The sequence below is a fragment of the Sesamum indicum genome, linkage group LG8, assembly GCF_026168435.1.
Source record: "Sesamum indicum cultivar Baizhima isolate 11 linkage group LG8, ASM2616843v1, whole genome shotgun sequence".
In the NCBI taxonomy this organism is placed as follows: domain Eukaryota; kingdom Viridiplantae; phylum Streptophyta; class Magnoliopsida; order Lamiales; family Pedaliaceae; genus Sesamum; species Sesamum indicum.
The window spans coordinates 3,898,825-3,922,793 of NC_142664.1; the positions used below are offsets into that span (position 1 = coordinate 3,898,825).

At 39.5% G+C, this 23,969-nt stretch overlaps 4 protein-coding genes across 5 annotated transcripts; 2 read left to right on the top strand and 2 right to left on the bottom strand.

Moving 5' to 3' along the window:
- Positions 1-9,137: 9,137 nt before the first annotated feature.
- LOC105167744 (uncharacterized) lies at positions 9,138-9,953 on the top strand. The gene has a single exon (XM_011087564.1). The coding sequence runs from the start codon at positions 9,138-9,140 to the stop codon at positions 9,951-9,953; it is 816 nt and encodes a 271-aa protein (XP_011085866.1).
- A 2,428-nt stretch (positions 9,954-12,381) lies between these two features.
- Positions 12,382-13,474, top strand: LOC148787118 (uncharacterized). The gene is made up of 2 exons (XM_088883219.1): positions 12,382-12,977; positions 13,138-13,474. Exons 1-2 carry the CDS (start codon positions 12,382-12,384, stop codon positions 13,472-13,474), a joined length of 933 nt encoding a protein of 310 aa, XP_088739345.1.
- Positions 13,475-17,076: 3,602 nt separating this feature from the next.
- Positions 17,077-18,322, bottom strand: LOC105167696 (uncharacterized). Its single transcript, XM_011087500.3, has 4 exons — positions 18,070-18,322; positions 17,832-17,867; positions 17,514-17,733; positions 17,077-17,432 (listed from the first exon to the last, which is right to left on the bottom strand). Exons 1-4 carry the CDS (start codon positions 18,124-18,126, stop codon positions 17,248-17,250), a joined length of 498 nt encoding a protein of 165 aa, XP_011085802.1. The 5' UTR covers positions 18,127-18,322; the 3' UTR covers positions 17,077-17,247.
- Positions 18,323-19,640: 1,318 nt separating this feature from the next.
- On the bottom strand, positions 19,641-23,953 carry LOC105167698 (uncharacterized). Of its 2 annotated transcripts, none has more exons than XM_011087504.3 (6): positions 23,705-23,953; positions 23,116-23,486; positions 22,732-22,791; positions 20,476-20,514; positions 20,082-20,328; positions 19,641-19,956 (listed from the first exon to the last, which is right to left on the bottom strand). In XM_011087504.3, the coding sequence occupies exons 1-6, from the start codon at positions 23,724-23,726 to the stop codon at positions 19,790-19,792; spliced, it is 906 nt and encodes a 301-aa protein (XP_011085806.1). In that variant the 5' UTR covers positions 23,727-23,953; the 3' UTR covers positions 19,641-19,789. The 2 variants fall into 2 exon arrangements, with proteins under 2 accessions (XP_011085806.1, XP_011085807.1); XM_011087505.3 differs by having other exon boundaries at positions 23,116-23,491.
- Positions 23,954-23,969: the final 16 nt, after the last annotated feature.

Here is a 23,969-nt window from a genome sequence, read left to right on the forward strand (position 1 = left end):
AAATCTCTGATTTTTTCGATTGTTTAATATTTTCATGCAATAATTTTATACTTGTAAAGAAAAAAATGTAATGATTGTAACGTTACTTCATATGTATATACATATTTCATTTTATTCTTTCATAAGTACAAAAATATACATGGAATGTTAAATGAGGACAAAATTAAAAATTTATCATAGTGTTTGGATTTGTGGTTTGAGTGTTTTGTTTTGTGTTTTGGAGATAGAGAAAAATAGAGATAAATAAGTGTGTATTGAAAATAGATGATGTGTTTGGATTTATGTTTTGAGATAATTTAAAATATTTTAAAATAAGTGGTGTAGGTTTGATGTTGGGATTTGGGAGACAAAAACCACTGTTAACTGTCAAATAATATATTTTTTATATATCTTTTTGCATATATGTATATATATAAATATTGTATGTTTAATATTGTATTTTTTTTAGACAAAAATCAATGTTTATTGTCAAATCATGTCTCTTTTATATTATATATAAGTGTATATATATATATATAGAAAGTTAAAAAACAAAAAAATATATATAGATAAGGTGTAAAAATGCAAAAACACATTAAGTGTGTTTTATTTTGTCTTGAAAAATGTGAAAATATAAAACCAAACAGAGTGTATGTATTTTTTTTTGCTTACATCAGCATTTTTCTTTCAAATCCTAACGGAAGGGGGTCATGTATAAATAATTTTTTTTTAAGTGGATGTAAATATAATTTTAAAATTTTTTTAAGAAAAAAAGATAATTTAATATTTTCAAAGGGGGTTAAGTCAATTAACCCTATTTCCTATCATATTTCTTAACAAAGAAATATTTTTACCATATTTTAAAACTTTAAAGATGGTTACCAGACCCATATTGACATAGTGGATTGGGTATTCTTTTTAAAGTTTATTGCATCTTTTATTTTGAATAATGTTCATGCAAGCAAAAAAATCGTTTGTTTGGATATGTCCAATTGAAGATCTTTGGGCTTAATTTTTCAAAAGTCTTGAATTGAAGATCTGCAAAAAATATATTAGCACTCTGATGCCCAAATCATTAAATAATGGTGAAAATAAAAAATAAATTGGGAAGAAAGTATAATGTTGAATAATGCTTCAAAGTTAGAATATTTTGAATCAAAGTGATTGTATGCATGTGAGTGTCATAAATGCATCACCCTTTACTGAGGGGAGGAGACATGTTTTTATACCCTTCATCCCCCGTAGTTTGATGAAGTGTAGTCCCTCTTGGATTCATGAAGGTGGTTGTCGAGGATAAACTTTCAAACAATCTAGAGAAAATCTTGGGGGTGTTGAACATTGCGGACCCTCAGACGGATAACTTTTCTTCTAGAATATGCTCTCGGCTTCTTAGGGGATAATTAAGATGAGCTTGCTGACTCGCCTAGACCCTCGAGCCTTCTTGGTTGTTACGTGGCCATCACTCCTCCATGCTGACCGAGTAATGTATTGCCACTTGTATATGAGGATGTGTTGATGCTTCGATGGTTGCCATGTCGACCTCCCCATTGGGTTTAGGGGCAAGCCTTCAGGCCCCTTCTACGGGCCTTTTTGCCGAACAGACTTCCTCGGAAGACCTAGGCCTAAGGTCCAATTTTCTTTTGAGCCGTGTGTACCTTTAGACTTCTGTTAGGTTTCCTACGAACTGTACTCCTTTTTGGGCTATCAAATATATACACAGAGACTTCATCATTTGTTCTATATACGTGATTGTGTATATTTAATAAAGGAGAAAATGCAACTGCCCCTTGTGATATAGGTAATGTGCATGATACCTCCCTGTAAGAATACCAAATTACCTCTTTGTGAAATTTTTATTGTAGTAATTAGACCCCTACGTGTCCAAGGTGTGCCACACGTGCTAATTTTGCGACTGGGGTACCATACTTATGTGTGTTTGGACAATTATGTCCCTCCTTCCTTAAATAAAAGTGTAGTAGCTCCTCTGTTATTGCAATTCTCCCTTCTTCCACTTGTTGCTCACGGTTTTTTCTCCAAAAAGAAAGAAAATATCAAGCTCCTCATTTTTAAAAAGCAACTCAAGATAGAACACACAATCACTAGATTTGAGATTTCCAACTACGCCTTTATGTGGGTGTAATTTGAAGGCAAAATTAGAGTAGTGGAGTCACAAACAAAGCCCTCAAATGGTAAGTTATATTATTGTTATAAATATCAAGTTTGTAAATTTTTTCGTTGGTTGGAGTCTGAAAGAGCTACATAGAAACCAAGTGGGTTGCCTCTAAAATTTCATGCTCAAGTACACAGTGGTGAAGATTTTTTTTGTGGCTTTGATGAACAATGTAATTCAGACAATGGTGAGGAAGTAGTGCCAAACTAGCAGACTGGTGGATCTATTGATGTTAATGCCAAAGAAGAAACATTTGCTAAAAATGTCAGTTTTTGGATTGGTGTTAGCAGTGTTAGTATTAGTTTTCTTGATGAAATTAAAATGAAGCAATGCAAATTAAACTTGTAAAACTTTATTATTTAAGTATTGACCTTTATCGTAGTATATATGTTGTATCATGTATTAATTTGTAGTACGTTAACTTTTTGGCATTTTTGTGATAAGGAAATAAAAGTGAATGTTCAAAGGTTGTTCCACTTCATCTTTGAATATCCACAAATTGAACACAAGCACTACTAAAAAAAATTGACAATTGAACATAACACTAAACATTAAAACATGTCAATTCCTGAAGCTAAAATTCCAGAACCAAAGCTGGATATGTGTAGAAAATCTGAACATAAACACTAAACAAAATTGACAAAAACATAAAATTGAATTCCATTAGAACAGATTGCAAGCTGATACAATTTTCAGTGTCATATTACAACAAGTTTTGAGTGAAATCCATATTTACAAAAAGAACAGGCCATTGAGTGCTATATTACAGGTAAGTTTTGCTATATTACTAGTAAAATCCACATTTACAAAAAGAACATGCAATTAACCAAAAAAATAGGCCATTTACAAAAAAAACTGGTCATTCTAAACTACTCATGTTGACTTCTCTTTTGTCTTTCCTTCATTTTGTTCAAGACTTGTGACATAGTAGACCTCTTGTTGTATCTCATAGTTGCAGGTACTGAAAAACTTGCTGGAGTAACATTCTCCAATAAGGATGCATTTCTGGGGCATTGATAGCCTACTTGCTGCTGCATTAAAATTTGGAATAGATTTTCAGTAAATTCTGTTATTTATTTTTTCTTTCAGTTGGTTTAAAATAATTTAAAAAAACAAGTACACACCTGGGTTGCAGATCTTGGTGTCGGTGGTTGTGTTACCAGTGTGCTTAGTCTTGTTCCTCTTGCTGCAGCCTGCAAAAAGTATCACAATTCAGTTGAAAAAAAAAAGTTCATCGATAAAAAAAAAACACAATTCAGCAGGCTTGACATTGAAATTGCCTTTGCATTTGGTTGCTCCTGGGTTAAAGGGGGGTGGGGACTTGAGATCCTTGTGGGATTCTTCAGTAACAACAAATGGATTTGAATTTCACTTTGAAATTTTCTTACATGTATCTCAAATAAAATCTGTGTTCAGCTTCTTGCACTATGTCTTTTATGGCCTCAACAAGACCTTTCTGTTTGTCAAAAATGAAAGACCATTTATTGGTGTCCATCCCCCCTATATCATCCAACAGCTCACCCACAAACCAACCGCAAGCATCCATGTTTTCAACCTGTACTATAACCATTGCAATTGAGAACATATTATCATTCACATCTCTTCCCACAGCCACAAGCAACTGATCCCCATAAACTATTTTCAAAAAACAGCCATCAAGGCCTATGATTGGCCTACACCCTTCCATAAACCCTTTCTTAATGCCCAGAGATTGAAATACATTCTGTCAAAAATTGGAGGATCAAAATTTTTCAATTTTCTAATTATGAGCTTAGACCCTGAACTACATTGTCTGGTTGTTTCACAGTAGTCCCTCAACAGTTTATATTGCTTTGCATCATCCCCTTTATTCTCTTTAATGCTTCTTTTTTCGCCCTTTATCGCCTTACATCTACCCACATCCACATTGCATTTTGAGAGAATTCTATTTTTCAGTTGTTGAACAGGAATTGTAGGATGATCTCTTATTGCATTTTCAATTCTTTTTACAATATATGATGCATTGACAAACCTAGTTTCATACGTTCTTGCACATATATGTTTGCCCTTTATTGTTTTAATTTGAAATGTAGGTCCACCCTATATTGATGAAGCATGGATCCTCTATCCACAACCCTCTACTTTGCATTTTGCAGTCACTCTTGTAGCCTCATTTCTTAATAACTCAACATCTACCCCATTCCTTATGCACTAGCCCCTCAAAACCACTCTAGACTGTGCATCATTATGAAATTTCATCCCAACTACCAGATTTAAATTTTTGATTGAAGAAGATTCTTTAAAAACCGGATGCATTTAGTACCAGATTCTTCACTAACTTTCAAGCTAACCAAATCATCTTCATTTCCATCCTCACTAGCCCATTCATGTTCTCCAGATTCAGTTTCAAATATTTTCGGCATTTTTTTTCCTTTTTGTCTTTCATCATCCTTTTCAATTTCATCTTTAACTCTTTTTTACTTGGATCTTTTGACAAGAAAATGTCATCCTCAAAGTCACATTTAATGTATTCCAAAACCACATTAAGGGCCTCATTATCACTCCCCTCACCAGATTGCACGTAGTCATCATTAGATGAATCATCAAATTCTGATGAGGACTCATTCAAAAATCTTTCGTACATTTTTCTTTTCCCTTTTTCAGTCATATTTCGCACTGGGATTTCAGTTGCATTCTCATATATGTTTTCAACATTTTTTTGAACTGGAATTTTAGTTAAATTCTCAATCATGTTTTCAGCCATTTGTTGAATTGAAATTTCAGTGAAATTCTCAGCCACAAATTCTGGCTCATTGTTAAAATTGTTAGCCAAATTCTCATCAAACCCCTAATTCCACTCCTTGTCCCTCATAGTCAGCCCTCTCAAACTCATCCTATCCAATCCCTGACCCTCTATACCCTGCCCTTCATAGTCCTTCCTCCCATCATCCTCAAATTTAACCCCCTGCCCCTCACAGTCCTTCCTCCCATCACTCTCAATCTTATTCTCATCCAATTCCTCAAAGTATATTTCCTCTAACAAGTATCTAAGCTATTCCTCATGTTCCTTTTCAATTGGATATCTTGACTATCTATGGGTTGAAGAGGTTCAACATCCTCTTCCTCTACATTAACATTAACTGGAACATCAAAGCTCCATAACAGTTTTGTAAATCAACCAAACAAATGCCAAGACATTCTTCCTTAATTGCTCTTATACCCCATTCTAATGGTAGGGTAGGATCTTTGTAATAAAATTTAAGCATCAACTTTTTTCCCCACACTATTTATACATTTCTCCTAATTCAAACATACCAAGATACTCTATGTCCACTTTCTCAAATACTTTCATATGCCCTCCTACATATCTAAGTTTAGGATGTTTCACAAATTTTCCACCCCACAAAAAATTTATGTTATGTGTCTGAAAATTCTGCAAACAAATACAATAAAAGCACAAAAAAAACAATACTTCAGCAAGAAGCAGAACCATAACAAAGCATACAAAAATGCACATAACACTTCAAAGCACAGTAACTTCCCAACAAAAAAAAAAAAACAAAGCATTACTATATTACAGGATCACAAACCTTATTTTATTCAAGCATACATTGAGGTCGGGACCACATGTCTTAAAAAATTCAAGCATACATTGACTAGAAAAAATGGAACAGGGGGACAGAAAGGACAAAATTAGCACAAATTATTAAAAAAATTCATACATACACCCAATACAGTTGGGACCACATGACAAAAATCCTAATAACCAATCAATGAACAAAGCATATTAAACCCTTAAACAAAGAAAAAAAAAACCCTATGAGATCAGAAAAGAACTCTAATATATATCATTCTGTACAAATAGTAACGAGACAAAAACAAAAAAGCACCTACCATCGTTGCTTCCAGATCTGAAGCTTCCCCTTAAAAAAAGCCTCCATTAAAACCAAAAACAAAATAAAAAAGTTAGTAAAAACTCGTAAAAATTTTCAAAAATCACAAGTTTCGAAACCACCTTTTTAAGTATCTACATCCTTAGATTTCCTAGAAAACAAATAAAAAAATATATAATCAGTAAATTAAAAAATGAAAATATAAAAAAAAAGTTATTAAAATAGACTTACAAGTTCTTGCGACACAATTTTCAGTTTTTTTAACCGAGTTTGAACGGTGGATTTTGCTTTTAGGGTTCGTGGTTCAGTCTCCTCTCTTACTCTCTCTCCAGAAACATGTTTGAGAATAGAAATTCTAATTTTAGCCATTCATATATAAGGAGGGGTACTTTTGTTTTTCTACTTTCACGCTAATGTTTAGTTTCTGCAGGAGATAGTGTGCTTATTTTTAAAATTATAGGGAAATAATTTGCTCTTTTTACATAATACAGGGGTAATTTATTTTTAACGCATTTAATAAATTAAAAAATACAATAAAATATTCACTCTGCCAACCTAGAGAGCGGCAAAGTTTTCTGCTATCTTCATTCAGCATAACCTGTCGGTACCATACCATTAATTCTACAATGATTTTATTAAACAAATTCCTATTTCATTAATTCTAAATTAAATAAGATTAATGTAATGAAAAAATAAGACACATTGAACTTATAATTATTTCATTGAATTAATTCTATTACTTCTTATGCATAATTTATTTATTTAAAAAACCATTTGAAGTTTTCTTTTTTTTTTTTATAAAAACGCATCCTTATCACTTGCTCGGTTGAATTTTCGATTTTAAATTTTATTTTATATACACTATGAAAATTATGTCACTGAATGTTGTAGAAAAAAAAAATACACGCATTTTGTGTACATAGTAAATTAAATAAAAGATGTAGTATGGTTTGAAAGTTCAAACCGCGCACAGCTAGTACTTGATTTGTAGAATTAAATGGACGCAAATATCAGTTTCATGACTTCTAAAGCACGTCGAATTTTATATTTTGAATCATGTTATATCTTTTATTTCATTTAATATACACAAGCTACGTGTATAAAGATTATATCCTTTAAAAAAAATTACGTACACATTACACATACGTTAAATAAAATAAAAAAAAAATCCAATTTGCTCTCAAGGACAATAAAACCAAAATACTACTAAGGAAAAATGTTCATTACTCATAAAAAAGACAACAGTACCAAGAACAAATAATAAAGAACATGAGCTTTAACAACTGCTTTATAACACAAATCCAAGGACACTGGACTTGCCAAACTTAAGGAAGTCCAGTCTACAAAAACAGAACACACACACACACATGACACATAATTACTAAAAACAATTGTATACCCGAAACATGACTGCTCAAATCAACTTCTTGAGGGTCAGAAATGACATGGCTGCAAACATAAATCCATTGAAAACTGTCTGAAATGAGGCCATCCCACCACTTGCACCATCCGTCGACGGGACATTTCCAGGGACCGGGCTCGGTTCTGGGGCCGACGCCTCGATGCTTGTTGTTAAAGCTATCAAGGCTACACAACAAATTGCAGCCACAACAGCAATTCTATGCGCAGCCATTTCTTTCTATCAGTACATGTAAATGTCTCTGTGTTTATATGAGGCTTGGACTTCTCCGAAACGCTGTGGTCTTAGTTATTGCATAACGTTGCATGCTCCTCAACTCAGCTATATATAGTGCCGTATTGTTTGAAACTGTTTGTTTTGATGAATATAGTTGTCGGGCATATGATGACAAATGCAACAGATCGATGATGAAGAAGCCAGATGGCATGAAGGCCTCAAGAAAGTTAAGTCCCCAGCTGTTCAGTAGGCAGCTGGCTTTCTGATGAAGATATCAATGCAAGAGTTGTATTGTTTTTGGACAATCCGTTTGTACCTTATCGTTTACTTGTTCAAAGATTTTTGTCTGTTCTTAGTTGTATGATTTTGAGCTTTCACAATCTGCAAAGGTTGTAATTAAGGTATTGATTATTTGATCATAAGATGCAATTCTGACAAGTAGAAGAATCTCTCAAGGTGTATGGAACTATCCATGTGATGAGGGGGTTTTCATCTTCGGACAAATATACCCCTCACACTAATTAAGGAGCCTCTATGGAAAGATTCCAGGATCCCACACAATGCTCAAATGGAGAGATTTACGGCTGCCATAGCAGCAGTTGGCTACGATTTTGGGCATAATTTGAGCTCTCAAACCCGGATATCAGCATTTACCAAAAACGTCTCTTGGGGACATATAAGAACAGCAAATGGAGTTCTGAAGAGGTAAGTTTTACTTGATATCAGAGGCATACTTTTCTCTATCAACGAGTATTTGACCTAGGAACTAACTTGAGCGTCGGAGTGCCAGCGCCGGGACTACACCCGGCTGGCTTAACCGTTTCCTTTGTGTTCTCAGGAATCGCGTTTCGGGGGACGAGGTCGGATCGCGGGTCGAAATCTCGATCACTGAGTAAATTCGATTGAATCTCCCTTACGCATTTTCATTTGGCGCCGTCTGTGGGAAACATTCTAAGAGCATGGAAGGAGAATCAGGGAGGAACATCCTAGGATTGGATACCACGATAGGAACCACCGAACCCGTAGTTCAACTTACGAAAACATAATTACAACAATTAATGGAAGAAGCTGGGAGAAAGGCCATTGTCGCGTATGAGCGAAGGATCGCTATTCCAGCTGAAGGAGAAGGGGCAAGGAGGAGGCTATTCGGAGAGAAGGAACAAGATAAAGCATCAGGTGCCAATGGAAGGGACAGAAGTAAGCACCAGCCTTCAGAAGTAGGATCGAGTAGCCGAGACAGGAGCCATGCCCGGGGACCAGCGATCTCGCGTGCAGAAGTTGACAATGTATCGAAACAGATCGAGAGACTGGGAAAACAGATTGACGAACTGAAGAAGAGGGGGGAGATAGTATCCCAGCACCGAAATTCACCATTCTGTAATCACATCCTGATAGATACTGTAGCTCCGAACTTCAGAATGCCGGACTTATCGAAATACGACGGAATGAAAGACCCGCAGAACACCTAGCGGCATTCGATATGGTGATGAACCTGTACGGGCAGTCAGGTCCCATAAACGCTAAACTATTTGTCACAACTCTAACAGGAAAAGCCCAGGAGTGGTTCACAAACATGCCACCAGGAAGCGTGGAATCTCACGAGCAACTCATACAGAAGTTCTCTTTCCATTTTGCCAGTAAAAGGAAACAGAAACGATCAGCGACACATCTGTTCACCATAAGACAGCAGAACGACGAGGCTTTAAAGAACTTCATGGGAGGTTTCAATAACGAAACGCTGGAGGTACCAGACTTACGGATAGATATGATGATCAGCATACTGATCCACGGGTTGAAGAAGGGAGCATTTGCTTCCGCGTTAGCTCGCGACCCCCCATCTGACGTGGAGCAACTTATGAATCTGGCGCAGAAGTACATAAATGAAGAAGAAATGAATGCCATGAAGGATGGCGAATGGAGGGTCGAATATGGAAGAGATCGGGGATACGACGTTAAGAATGATAAGCGATCAAGACATGATCGAAACAAAGAACCTCACTATTCACAAAAGTACAATAAATACACCCCACTCAACACCACGAGGGCAAGGGCACTGCTCATGGTAGAAAGGAAGGAGGTACTCAGATGGCCGAAACCCACGAGGGCTACCCCTGCCAAGAAACATTCGAGCAAATACTGTAGATTCCACCGTGAAAGAGGGCATGACACGGAGGAATGCTACCAGCTTAAGGATGAGATTGAGCGGTTAGTCCGTCAAGGATATTTCAAGGATTTAATATCAAAAGATTATCCAAGCAGAAGTCGACACAGTAGATCCCGAAGCCCATTGAGGTGAGAAGGAGGGGTCGTTGCGGGGCAAACTACCCGGGAGAACGCACCTGTGAAAGGCATCATACACATGATAGCGGGTGGATCCGAGATGGGATACTCGAGTAGAGCAAGGAAGAAAGCAGAGCGGAGGACGAGCACTCTGACGAGCAGACAGGTAATGAATATATCCCCTGAATTAGAAATTAGCTTTGGTGCGCAGGATATAAAGGGAAAGATCGGTGACGGCAATGACCCCATGGTGATTAAGATGGACATAGTCAATTTCACTGTCCATAAAGTATTGGTTGACAACGGAAGTTCTGCAGACATAATTTTGAAGGAAGTTTTAATCAAAATGGGGTTGGGAGACGCCAGGTTGGATGCTATGAGTTCGCCATTGGTAGGCTTCGGAGGCAGCGAAGTGGATTCGTTGGGGACAATTGAATTGCCCGTTTCCCTTGGAGACGAAACCAGAAGAAGAACTCTCACGGTAAAATTTCTGGTGGTCAACACCCCATTTGCTTATAATGTTATTTTGGGAAGACCTGGTTTGAACATTTTCAGGGCCATTGTGTCCACGTATCACTTAAAAATGAAATTCCCTACGCATGCCAGAGTTGGAGAGGTCGCATGCGATCAAGGGGAAGCCAGACGATGCTACAACCTCTCTGTCAAGAAGGATGCGACGGATAGAAAGAGGAAGCTGGATGAAACTTTCATCGAGAACGAGGAGAGAATAGAACCGGCGGATGAACACAAAGAGATCGAGTTGGTCCAAGGGGATCCATCCAAAATAACAAAGATTGGGGCAAGCATGGGGAAAAATTTCGAGCTGATGATGGTCGCGTTCTTGCGTCGCAATGCTGACATGTTCGCCTGGAGTCCCTCTGATTTCAAAGGTATTAGTCCCGAAATCATTGTCCACCGGTTGAATTTAGATCCAAAGGCACAGCCCATCCAACAGAGAAAAAGAGCGTTCGGGTCCGAAAAAAATCGGATCATCAAGGAGGAAGTGGATAAGCTGTTCAAAGCGGGATACGTTTCAGAGGTCCGTTATACGGACTGGTTGTCAAACGTAGTTGTGGTGCCAAAGGCTGCAGGGAAATGGAGGATGTGCACCGATTTTACGGACTTAAACAGAGCGTGCCCCAAAGACCCTTTCCCATTGCCCAGAATCGATCAGCTGGTAGATGCGACCGCGGGGTACGAGTTGTTTTCAATGATGGATGCCTACCAGGGTTACCATCAGATCCGCATGGCTAAGGAGGACCGCACAAAGACATCGTTCGTAACTGAACAAGGTATATTTTGCTATAACGTAATGCCATTTGGTCTGAAAAACGCAGGTGCAACATATCAAAGGCTCGTTAATAGAATGTTCAGAGAACAAATTGAAAAAACAATGGAGGTCTACGTTGACGATATATTGGTTAAAAGCTGGCACTCGGAGAAACACTTGCACGACCTCGAAGCAAGCTTTGTCGTCATGCGAACTTACGGAATGAAGCTCAATCCAACAAAATGCACATTCGGGGTCGTGGGGGGCAAGTTCTTGGGCTATATGGTAAGCAATCGAGGAATAGAGGCCAATCCAGAGAAGATCAAAGCAATCCTCGAGCTAAAGTCACCAGCCTCGATAAAAGACGTACAGAAGTTAACGGGTAAGATCGCATCCCTTAACCGATTTATTTCAAAATCAGCAGATAGGAATTTACCCTTCTTTAAAGTTTTGAGAAAGCCCAAGGATTTCCAATGGACAAAAGAATGCGAGGATGCTTTTAACCAACTCAAGGATTACTTAAGGACGCCACCGCTATTAGCAAACCCTCGACCTGGAGACATTTTGTACCTATACTTAGCCGTGTCAGAACATGCTGTAAGTTCGGTTCTGGTGAGGGAAGAGAATAAAGTCCAGAACCCAGTATACTATATTAGCAAAATGTTGCAAGGGGCGGAGATAAGGTACAGCTTAGTTGAAAAATTCGTTCTTGCACTAGTAACGTCGGCCCGCAGGTTACGGTCGTATTTCCAATCACACAAGATCATCGTATTAACGAACCAACCGCTCAAAATCATTTTGTCGCGACCGGAGGTCTCAGGGAGATTAGTGAAGTGGGCTGTGGAACTGGGTGAACACGATATAGAGTACCACGCCAGAAACTCCGAGAGGGCCCAGGTACTTGCTGATTTTGTAATGGAACTGACAAACATACCAACTCCGGATGTCGAGCCGTGGATGTTACACGTAGACGGATCGTCGAATGCTAGCAACGATGGGGCTGGGATCCTGATACAAGGACCTGGAGAGGTTGAAATAGAGGTCGCAGCCAGACTCTCGTTTCATGCCACCAACAATGAGGCCGAGTATCGAGGCATTAATCTTAGGATTAGAGCTGGCCCATGCAGCAGGGGCAAGAATTTTAGAAGTATACACTGACTCGTAGTTAGTAGCAATGCAGATTGAGGGAAATTACGAAGCAAAGGAGCAGACAATGTCAATGTACCTGAAGAAGTCAAAGTCTCTGATCGAGTGTTTCGACAAATGCATTGTCCAACAGATACCAAGAGGAGAAAACGATAGAGCTGATTCACTTTCTAAATTTGGAGCCTCACTGTCGGGAATAAAGAACCGCAGCATAACGGTGATGGTGAAAGACAAACCAACGATCGCCGAGGTCGATGTATATACGGTAGATCAACCTTGTACATGGAAAGACGAGCTGACGCTCTATCTCAAGGAGGGGATTCTTCCCAAAAATCCTTCGCATGCAAAAAATTTGAGGTTAAAGGCCACCAGATTCACAATGATCGAATCCGAACTATACAAAAGAACGGCGGACGGACCCCTGTTGAAATGCTTGAACCACGAGCAAGCGGAATACGTACTGAAAGAGATACACGAAGGGAGTTGCGGCAACCATTCGGGTGCTAGGTCGTTAGCTCAAAAAGTCGCACGTCAAATTCTTCCAAATAAAATTGATCATCCCTTTTTCCGTTATTCTTGCCACTGCCTCGGCTTCCACCCACTTAGAGAAGTATTCGACTGCGAGTATGATAAATTTCTTTTGTGCCTTCGCTGGGGGGAAAGGTCCCATTATATCGATCCCCCACTGATCAAACGGGCAAGCGACCTGTAATGGTTCCATTGGTGTAGCCGGGGAATGTATCCGGGTGGAGAATCTCTGACAGCTTTCGCATCTTTGTACTAGTCTCTTCGCATCCTTCATTAAGGTAGGATTCGGGATCCCCAGAACTATCATATCGGATAACGGCACACAATTCCAGGGGAAAGAAATTGCGAGCTGGCTGAAGGAGTTGAAAATTCAACAAAACTTCACATCGGTGGGGCACCCTCAGTCGAACGGGCAGACAGAGGTGACCAACAGGACAATACTCCAACACTTAAAGACCCGTATTAATTCAAAAGGATCGTGGGAAGAAAAACTACCAGGGGTATTATGGGTATACAGGACGACCCCGAGATCGTCCACAGGTGAAAGTCCCTTTTGTTTAGTTTACGGTTCTGAAGCTATTCTTCCTGCATAAATCGGTGAGGAACCCAACAGATCGCAAGTTACGACCCTGCGGCCAACAACCAAGCACGTGCGTTCGATTTGACGGTACAACAAATCGCTTAATGATGAGAAGGTACAACAAAAAACTTCGACCTAGGGAGCTCCAAGTGGGGGATCTGGTCCTTAAAAAAGCTGAAGTCTCTAAACATGTGGGGAAACTGGACCCTGAATGGGAGGGCCCCTTTAAGGTGGTCGAAATACGGAGGAAGGGGGCTTACCTACTCCAAGACTCTCAAGGACGTCATCTCAAGCGACCATGGAACATACGAAACCTGAGAAAATTCTATGCGTAATCCAGCCTGAGAAAGGCTGCGTCAATAGTGCGATCATAGGCGCTTGGAAAAGGCCAAATAATGTACAAAGTTTAGTTACTGTATTTCCCTTAGCTTGGAAAAGGCTCGTTAAACCCTATCGAATAATATGATCGCATTTTTTCTTATATAGACCTGAAAAAGGCACTACCAATCAATGCGATAGTGTTCACTCAAACACAAACCTGAAAAAGGTTTTCTAAAACAATCGTATCAGTAAAAGCGATTACAGTGACGTGAGCATTTAAATTTGAAGGATTTATAGAAGATATAATGCCCAAAACCAGGGATTATACAAAAACTACGTTTTGACCTCTAAAGATCAACGATCAACAGAATTGTTCAAGACAATAAAGCTACATATTTTCAATGTCAGCTAGCAATGAAGCAAATTCGTCTTCTTTGGGCGAAGCAGCAGGGTCCTCGGGGAATGGTCGCATGTCACCATCGAGGCTAGGGTCGAGCTTGGCGAGATCAAAACCAGGTACAAAACCTTTCAGGGTCGAAACTTGAGCTTTGCATCTATCAAAACCTTGTACCAGGTAATCTGCAGCCCTAATTTCCAAAGCGGTATCAAAGGACGGAGCTCGGATAAAATCACGAGCACCCGAGAGCCGAGCTTCGCGAATGCGAGCAGAGAACTCGTCAGAACACAAGAACTCGGCTCGACCATCAACCTTCCCAGCTGCATGTCCAGCTGCAAAACCGGCCTCTCTCCCCGACTCAGTAGCCTTAGACACCTCGGAAGCCATTTTTTCCTCCAACTCTTTGATACGGGCTTCCAGGACAGCACGTTGGGCCTCCGAATTCTCCGCTCGTGCGGTAGCTTCCTCGACCTTGAGTCGCATATCACTATTGGAACGCTCAGCGACCAATTGATTCCTTCGAAACCCGGCACACTTCAAAGAAAGCCCCCGGACGAGGTTGGCAGCCTGGACACCATCGCGTTAGAAAAAATAATCCAAAAACAAAAACTCATTCGGAGAATGCTTACCTGAACTAGCGAATGGGCGGCATGTTCTTCCAATCGAGTAAAAGGATTCTGGAGCAAGGCCGCTTGGTCACGGGGTAAACATGACGCGTTGAATAATTCCCATGATACTTGCCCGGAATGTGAACCAAGAACAGTACTGTTAGGAGAGACATTCCAATTAGGAACGAATCTTTCTTCGACGGGTGGAGGCATAAGGTGGTTTGGGGCACGGAGATCTTCACGAGCCTTTTTCCAGCAGTCGGAAATATCATTCAACATCTCCCTACCTCTGCGATCATCAAGTGCAGCAGACACGGAGTGACCCAGGGCTAGGGATTGGGAGCGGCTCCTCGTATTGGGGCCCACCGGGCTCTTACCTCTCCTCCGCCGCCGGGGCAACAGACCACCCGAACCAGATTCACCAGTATGTGATCGATCAGACGAAGCAGGTACCGGCTGATTCAGCGGACGAGTATGGGAGCGGGTATCCTCACTCCCTATGTCGATTGGGGGGCTACGGGGCTGGTTCCCTTGAGGAGCCACAGAACTTTCAACAGGACGAGGCGAGGTCGCTGATGAAGGGACGGGTGCGGCCTCTCCAGCTGATGGTCGCGCCCGATTAGCTCGAATCCGCTGGGCAAGGCGAGATTGACCTACCATATCGTCTGAAAAACAGTGGATTGAGAAAACATTGGATCCGAATAAAACAGAAGGAAACAAAAACATAGACGATTAATCACCTAACGATATCAGTTTGAAATATTTTTGAATCACACCGAATATATGTGAGTTTTGTATTGAAAGGGGATTGGACGTCCCTGCAGAGGCACGCACCCTCCAATGCTAGAGAGGGCTGCCCCCGCGACACGTGGACCTCAATATCGAGACAATTAATGACCTGCAAAGCACCTGTTGATTTCTGCACACGACTCAACCGTCGCGTCCAGAACTAAGGGGGCAAATGATGAGGGGGTTTTCATCTTCGGACAAATATACCCCTCACACTAATTAAGGAGCCTCTATGGAAAGATTACAGGATCCCACACAATGCTCAAATGGAGAGATTTACGGCTGCCATAGCAGCAGTTGGCTACGATTTTAGGCATAATTTGAGCTCTCAAACCCGGATATCAGCATTTACCAAAAACATCTCTTGGGGACATATAAGAACAGCAAATGGAGTTCTGAAGAGGTAAGTTTTACTTGATATCAGAGGCATACTTTTCTCTATCAACGAGTATTTGACCTAGGAACTGACTTGAGCGTCGGAGTGCCAGCGCCAGGACTACACCCGGCTGGCTTAACCGTTTCCTTTGTGTTCTCAGGAATCGCGTTTCGGGGGACGAGGTCGGATCGCGGGTCGAAATCTCGATCACTGAGTAAATTCGATTGAATCTCCCTTACGCATTTTCACCATGTTTAATTGAAGACAAAAAAAGCAGCATTCATATCCAATTTAATGGAGGTTGAGACTATGTTTTATGGCCTTCACATGATTTCTTTTGGAAATTAAATATGTTTCAACTCATAAAAGTTCATTGAATTATTTGAATTTCATTTATAAGATTAATTATGACTTCATTCCATAATACAATTAGTATATACAGCATCCGGCTCTAGGTCCCCTGGGTAAGCAAGATCTCGAACGAGTAATATTGTTACTTGAGAAATGAACAAACGTGAGAGTCGCTTTAGCAAAGACCCTCTTATACTTAAGTCAATTTGAGTTCGGTTCAAATGAGCTCCAACGATTTTTAGCAAAGACCCTCTTACGCTTAAATCAGTTCAAGTTCGGATTCAAGTGAGCTTAAAGAGCTAGAGCACAAGAATCAAACCAATATGAAAACTTATGTCTTATTACGCTTGTCATACTTGTACAGATTCACCAAACTGAATTTTGACCATAAATTTATTCGGAGATCAAGGATTCTGAATATGGGTCCCAATCATGTCAAACTGGGTTCATCTCGACCTGGTACCAAACACGCAAATCCTGTTCTATTTCTTATTTTGTCCTTTTGATGTACTAACATTAGTATCCATGTACCAAGATTACGTCGTCTATTATTAAGAAAATATTTATACACGCAGCATGTATATATTAAATCGGATAGAAAACATAATAAAATTTGGAACAGAAAATCCTATTCCAGATAACATTAGAGCAACCTAGTATGATAATTTGGATGTAACTCATGATTTATGGTTGAATGTATTTCATATGTGGTCTTGAGATTACACCAATTCTAAGATGAATTTCTAAGGAAGGAAAAGTACAACAGATGAAGATTTGACAAAACACAGAAACAAAGATTTATTGACATCTTTAGGGAAACTTATTAATGTTTTTGTTTGGGACACAAAGTAGCATACATTTAATTAGCTCAGACAAGACAACATTAATTTGTGTAGCTGCTATGAGAGAATATAATGAATGTGAAGTGAAAGGAAGGTTCCCGATCATGGGCACTTGCGGCGGCCACCCCGTGTGGTCATGCCGGCGTAGCATTTGCCGCACTTGTCGTGGTTGCCGTATTGTCCTGGAGGAACACATTTGCATCTGTCGCAGCATGTCAGGCAAGCTCTCATGCAAATGTTCTGCCTTGAGTGGAACTTGCACCTCACTGCACATAGCGGAGTGCACTCTGCTCGTAGAAAAAGAATGTGTGAATTTATTATTTGATCAGGAGTTGGGAGTTAGAAGATGAATCTAGACAATATGGTACCTTGTCTGTTTCTTGGTGGTTTTGCAGTGGGAGGTGGTGGTGGTGGTGTCTTGACCACCGGAGGCGGTGATGGTGGTGTTTTGACCACCGCAGGAGGAGGTGGTGGTGCAGTCTTGACCAACGGAGGTGGGGGTGAGGACTTGGGTGGTGATGGTGATGGTGATGGGGGTGGGGGTGAACTCTTGTAAATTGGACTTCCGGGGGAGACTAGTGCCGCATTCTGTATAATGTAACAGCATAAGAGTCTTATAACATGCGTGTAAAAGTAAAAACATCAAAAACAGAAAAGACTTATGTAAGAGAGAGTCTTAATTTTACCTCAACAAGGATTTCTTCGTCCCGTTGTGATGAAACCTACAAAATCAAAGGTTTAGTTCAAAGAGGTCAATGATTTTGTCAAGGATATAAAGACTAATCTCACGTGGGCGTGTGTGCGTGCGTGCACTCATTACAAAACAAGTATATGCTCCGATGATTACTTCCCTCTTCCAAGTTTTCAGCAAATCTAAGCACCAATCTATGCCAGTAAAGAGACATGACGAAAACAGAGGCATACCTTAGTGTTAACTAGAAGAAAACAGGCTAGCGCGAGGAGCAGAGCTCTTGAAGCCATGTTGCTCGGAAGAAAGAAGCCAAGAAATAGCAGTGCAGCTACTTAGTGAGATTGATTTGAGTGTAGATCAGTGTCTTGGTATATATAAAGAGTTGGTATGAATTATTATAGGCCGAAGTTCAGTGGATCAATGAGACACATATTATGGGTTTCTCTGCTCATCTTAGTTGGCTCTCCTACCCACATGCAACAAGCCTCGAACCTGTTAAACAAATATATCCATTTTCACCAAACCATGCGTGAAAATTAATCTACTGCTTAGCGAAACCCAAGGTTTCAACTACACTGATTTTTACTGATATCTTGGTGAAACATTGCCATTTTAGACTAATCAACGGCTAGGATGGCCTAGTTCTGTCTGTTATCCACTTGATGTGTTGATTCGAACACGGTTTTCGTAATCTTGTCCTAAAAGGATAGAAGCGGCTGTCTAATGGACGAATTGGGCTGTAAATCTTCCATGTTGCTGAGTTACCATGCTGCTGTTGTATGTCCCGAGGGGCCGGGAGAGTGAACTGTGAGGCACCGACGTACTAGAGTCTTCTATAGTTTAGAGAAATAGGACATAATGAAGTGTAAGAAGTGAGATACTGTCTTAGAAACTCAATCCATGTGATATCACATGTTATTGGCATTAGTCAATAGAGTCAGTGCTGCTAGATTTATTCTCTTAAAAGTTTACAGGGAGATTGCAATATTGCTGCACATGAGCTGTTTCTTGGCAAGTTGCAGCTGCAGCAAGATTTCAGAGATCTTGTTTCAAACTGGGACAGAGCTATACGAAGGGAAAATCAATAATTTACGCCGATGGTTCATGTCCTACTTGCCACACGCGCACTCCCACACACACAATGGATTAGAACACTTATTTCTTTTAAAAAAAAAATTGTAAGACAAATTGTGAGACGTGTGCGCAAAATAGAAAGAACTAAATACAAGACATAAGTTTGACGTGATTTGAAAATTGTTTCTATCTCCGATTTGGTCGATGCTCTAACATCTAGAATTGCTCGAGTACTTTTCCTTACTAGAAGAGAGTTCAGAGAGCCATCCATCAACTATTTAATCTAAGATGCCTGAAATATTTTAAAATTAAAACTTTAACCTCGCCTAATGCATTATATGCCATAAAAATTTGTGGCCCGTAATAGCTGAGTCCAAATGTAATGATGAATCAGACTTCACACTCAATTTTACGTTTTGAACTTGAGAGTGCTTGTACATAGTACATGAATACAAACGTTGATATTTTTATATTGCAGTAAGGTTTAAGTGTTACAGACAGTAGAAGATGCAAGAACTTCACATTCTTGCCGTAGGCAGGTTAGTATTAGAAGACTAGTTAACAAATATTTGGACATTTTAATTTGAGTTACTGTAATCTGTAGCCACTTATTACTTTTCATTATTGTTCATAAATATCAGGGCTTCTTCAAAATTTGCATCGAGCATGCACGTTAAACAAACCGAGTTCATGCCAAGAGTACAGTGTAATGTAGGAGGAGCTAACAAAGTTAAGAACTGATATATGTTATTCCTTAATTAATGAAAAGAAAGTGGCTGATGATAAAAACTGATTAGTCCAAACTGATACAGATTACTAGGTAGAAATAACATGACATGATGGAAATAATCGATGGTGGGCTTAAGAGTTTTTATTATTTCAGGGGCACTTGACTGTGTATCCATGGATCATCACATTATCCCAGTTGCTGCACTTCATGAATCCAGGCACGCATTTGCACTTGGCGCAGCAGGCAGTGCAAGTTTTCATACACGGTCGTTTTGGGCTAACTGGCTTGCAGTATGATGTACACATTGCCACACAACCTACAAACGTAAAGCAAAATGAGAACATGAGAGATAAACAGAACAGACTGTGTGAATTCTAAAACAATAGATTATGATTTCTCATCTGGTTTTGAGGTTTATGTCGCTTGTATTTGTTTCAGTACCATGTGGGGGAGAGACTGGTGGATGGACTGGTGCCTTCGGTGGGGAGTGAACGGGGGACTTGGCTGGTGCATGAACTGGGGCATGCACCGGAGCCTTCTTGGGAGTGTGGATGGGGGACTTGGCTGGTGCATGAACTGGAACCTTCTTGGGAGCATGGACAGGGGCTTTGGCTGGTGCATGGACTGGAGCATTGGCTGGTGCATGGGCCGGTGCTTTGGCATGATGGTGATGATGATGATTATAATGCTATAACAATTGCAAGCAAGAAAATCAGGTTAACGCAGCATTAATCTGATGCATGGTAATGAAGTTATTGAAGTTTGAAGTATGCATGCAGTTCAGTACTAATTACTCAAGACAACGCAATCAAGTATGAAGGATCAAGAATCTGACCTCAGTTTCAATATTATCTACATCTTCAACAGATGAGCCCTGCAATGACAATACACATCAGTTTTTCTGAAAACTAATAACATCGACAGATATATACAGTAGTCTAATCAAAAGAATGTCGGAAAAAATGCAAATACCATTCTTGTAGCCAAGAGGACAAAGGCTAAAAGAAAGAGGATGGTTTTGAAAGCCATTTTCAGATAGAATAGAAAGAACTGAGTTTTCTTAGTGTTATTTACTGATGAATGGTGGTGGATTCTGTGAAGCGGATGGAGGTATTTATATAGACAGAAAAGGCAAAACGGGCAGTAAGGTATGCATGAAAAGTTGGTACCAGTGGGGTTGGGTTTCGAAACTTTGCAACACCAGATGAATACAAGAATATAGTATAACATATGCAGCTACTTGTTTAAAGTACTATAATTATTCACTTGGCTCAATGAAACTGTCATTAAATTAATATTTTTTCTTCCTTAAAGAATGTATTTAGCATAAATATTACAACCTTAGCAGCATGAATTAGTGCAAGAATTTGTACTCTTAGTTTTGACCAACATTATCATCTTTTCGGCTACTTGCTGAATATTCACCAAGCAAGTAACCTTATCCTCTGCAAATTCATCATTATTATCAGCCCAACTGAGAATTTCATTTGGCATTCCACATGTTCTACCTAATTCAAATTATGAAACGTAAATGGCATCACCCGGTCGAGCCAGTTGCAACGAAGGCTAAATATGAGTTGACTTTATAGCATCCATCGGGTAAACGCAGTTCGTTTTCTTGATGATACAATGCTACAGACTAGTGGGTTCGAGTAGTTTGATACTGTTCGTGTTCTTTATGTATGTTTGTTACTATTAGAGTAGCAAATAAGTTAACATGTGCAGTAACATGTTATGTTCAATTGTTTATAGATTTGAGTTTTACAAGATTTAAGTCAAATTACAAGTTGTGTATCAAGCTATCAAAATCCAGATAATAACTGGAGCAGGTGAATTCAATGGAGCCTGGAGGTGTTTGCCTCTGATACCGCCTGCAGTAAGAGTTTTTAGTCAGATGAAACGCACAGTTTTTGGACTTGACGACTATTCCAAGCAAGAAAGCAGAAAACAAGTCCCAAGTCGTCTGTGATTTTCATTCGTTCCATATACAAACAGCTTTATCTGCTTATATTTTCAACTGGAAATTGAAAACTGGAAATAAAAACACAAATAAACTGGCCAGTTTTTTTGGGTCCTTGTATAGCTGGGGCATCAATAAATCAATGCAAAAAGATTGCTTCATCCATAATTTCAGAAAAACCTGCACAAAAACGGGGAAAACCACATAATAATTGTTGAGGGGTGGATGGCTCAAGGACGAGGCTGAAGTGAATAAGCAATGGCCCACGGTAGTATTTAAAAATAAATTCTTAAAGCTGGTGAAAATGTTTTCTGGCCAGTCACTAAGTGTGACAACCATTTACTACACAAAAATCTGAAAAGATGAAAAGTAAGTTTGAGACTTCTAATATATATTTTCAGGGGCAACCATACAAGAATTTAATCATATTTTGCTTTAGATGCTCAGAACTATTCGACTGGGATTGCATCAACAGACAAGAATTATACAGCAATCAGAAGTTAATTGGGTATTAAACTACTAGTGATGAGCCGTAAGGTACATCCTACCATGCACCAGATTCTCAAAATCCTGGGGTAAAAGATATACAAATTTATCGAGTTCACAAATCTAAGGAATAAAAGATCTAGCTGAAAGCTTCTTCATCCTGGAAGCTCAAATTCAGAGTTTGTAACTTGAAGCCCGAACCTTGTATAGTCTCAACCAAATTTGGCCACCCCAGTCGCTCGTACCATTGTTTGCTTTCTTAAGTACAGAAAAGAAGAAAAGATGCCGGCTCTACATTAGACATGAATTAGTGAAAAAACAAAAGGAGATCATCTACTATTAAGTAGATTGTTACTTCTAACCAATAAATGGTATGAATGGGTCGACGGGATATCTTGTACATCTAAAACCCCCCGAAACCCCGGGAACGGTGTTTCTTCATGTTGCATAGATTAATTTACAATAACCAAGGATATTTGTCATTTAAAGGTTCCATAAAGTAAGAGCTTCTGGCTCCAGTTTTAGAGCTGCCCAAGTAACATCCATTTAGAGAGAAAACAAATGGCAAAACCCAAATAGACTATCCACTTATTTCCAGTAAAATTTGCTTCTTGAAGGATGTGTTAATATGATATTGAAAATAACCTCCACGCTCGCAATGCCCTCAAGATATCGTACTTTGAGATGGGTAATGCCTTCCATTCCCTGCAAACATATGAATTGAGACATGAACAAGGATCCGAATGCATGGACCAAAGATTTATCTACAGTTCCATCCAATTATAAGATAAACATATTTTTGCAATACTTTGCTTGAAGATAGTCAAGTATCTGTGGAATAACAGTTAACATGCAACAGGGTGAAGAGGCAGGTAAGATTTTCAGTCACGTGAATTTGAGAAGGGCGAGAGAGGAGAATACCTCCAAAGCCTTGGTAACAGCAGGAACAATTGAATCAAAAAATTTAGGCCTTTCATCAAACACTTGAACCCACCCAGCAACTAAGCAACAAAGCGCACAAACTAGTACCTGAAAAAACATGGTAAGCGCGTCCGCAGGCGAGACGGCAACAGAAACAGTCGGATCGGAGGCGGCACCGGCCGGCTGCGTGGATGGTTCTTGTTCTGCGACAAGGATGCCTTGTTCCTCAGCCACAGCCTTCAATTTCGAGGGCCTTAAAAGACTATGCTTGTGGAAGTTCACCCCTGATGAAGTGCAAGAAACGGCGAAATTCTTGAAATGGGAATGAGAATTGATGCGAGTGAAGTGGAATTGAAGTGGGCATGTAGGAGGGAGAAAAGAAGAATTGGGTGTAGAAATTGAGGAGCATGCAGACGCGGAAGCCATGATCATCGATATCCAACAGCTACTACGAGTTCTGAAAAACCACTGCTCTCTTTCTGTCCTATCCACAGAGAGAGAAGTTATGAGGACTTTCTAAACTTGAATTATTAGTTATTATTTATACTTTTTCCTCAGTAAGTAAAATTCTTTTATTTTTTTATTAAAATTTATATTTAATATAATATTATATAATATCAACATGAAACTATTTTATAATTAAGAAAAACTTCAAATTATCAAAAATTGAAGAGAAGAAACAGTATAATTCACTGACCTGAAAAGGCGGATAAATACATTTGTAGGTATTTTAAGATACCAAATTCCAATTGGATAAAAAAACAAACATCTATTTAGTATTTGAACTTGGAAATTGATGTTAGTAAGCTTTCCCAGCAATTGCTCTTAGTTTTGCGATGTATGGTCCCCATCATTTGTATGTTCAACATTCGAACTCCCTAAAACAGAGATAAATAAAGAGATTGAAGATAAGTGGTCAAATTAGCCTACCAATTTCTCATTCCAACTTGTGGGAGTATTTG

Bases quoted from the DNA above. Each gene is read 5' to 3' on its own strand.
- LOC105167744 (XM_011087564.1), top strand. From the start codon at position 9,138: ATGGTGATGAACCTGTACGGGCAGTCAGGTCCCATAAACGCTAAACTA.
- LOC148787118 (XM_088883219.1), top strand. From the start codon at position 12,382: ATGCAGATTGAGGGAAATTACGAAGCAAAGGAGCAGACAATGTCAATG. The intron at 12,978-13,137 runs GTATGATAAATT...TCTTTGTACTAG, and splicing joins AGAGAAGTATTCGACTGCGA to TCTCTTCGCATCCTTCATTA.
- LOC105167696 (XM_011087500.3), bottom strand. From the start codon at position 18,126: ATGGCTTCAAGAGCTCTGCTCCTCGCGCTAGCCTGTTTTCTTCTAGTT. The intron at 17,734-17,831 runs GTAAAATTAAGA...TACATTATACAG, and splicing joins ACGAAGAAATCCTTGTTGAG to AATGCGGCACTAGTCTCCCC. The intron at 17,433-17,513 runs GTACCATATTGT...TTCTACGAGCAG, and splicing joins ACCACCAAGAAACAGACAAG to AGTGCACTCCGCTATGTGCA.
- LOC105167698 (XM_011087504.3), bottom strand. From the start codon at position 23,726: ATGTATTTATCCGCCTTTTCAG. The intron at 20,329-20,475 runs GTCAGATTCTTG...CAATTGTTATAG, and splicing joins TAGATAATATTGAAACTGAG to CATTATAATCATCATCATCA. The intron at 19,957-20,081 runs GTACTGAAACAA...TTACGTTTGTAG, and splicing joins ACCAGTCTCTCCCCCACATG to GTTGTGTGGCAATGTGTACA.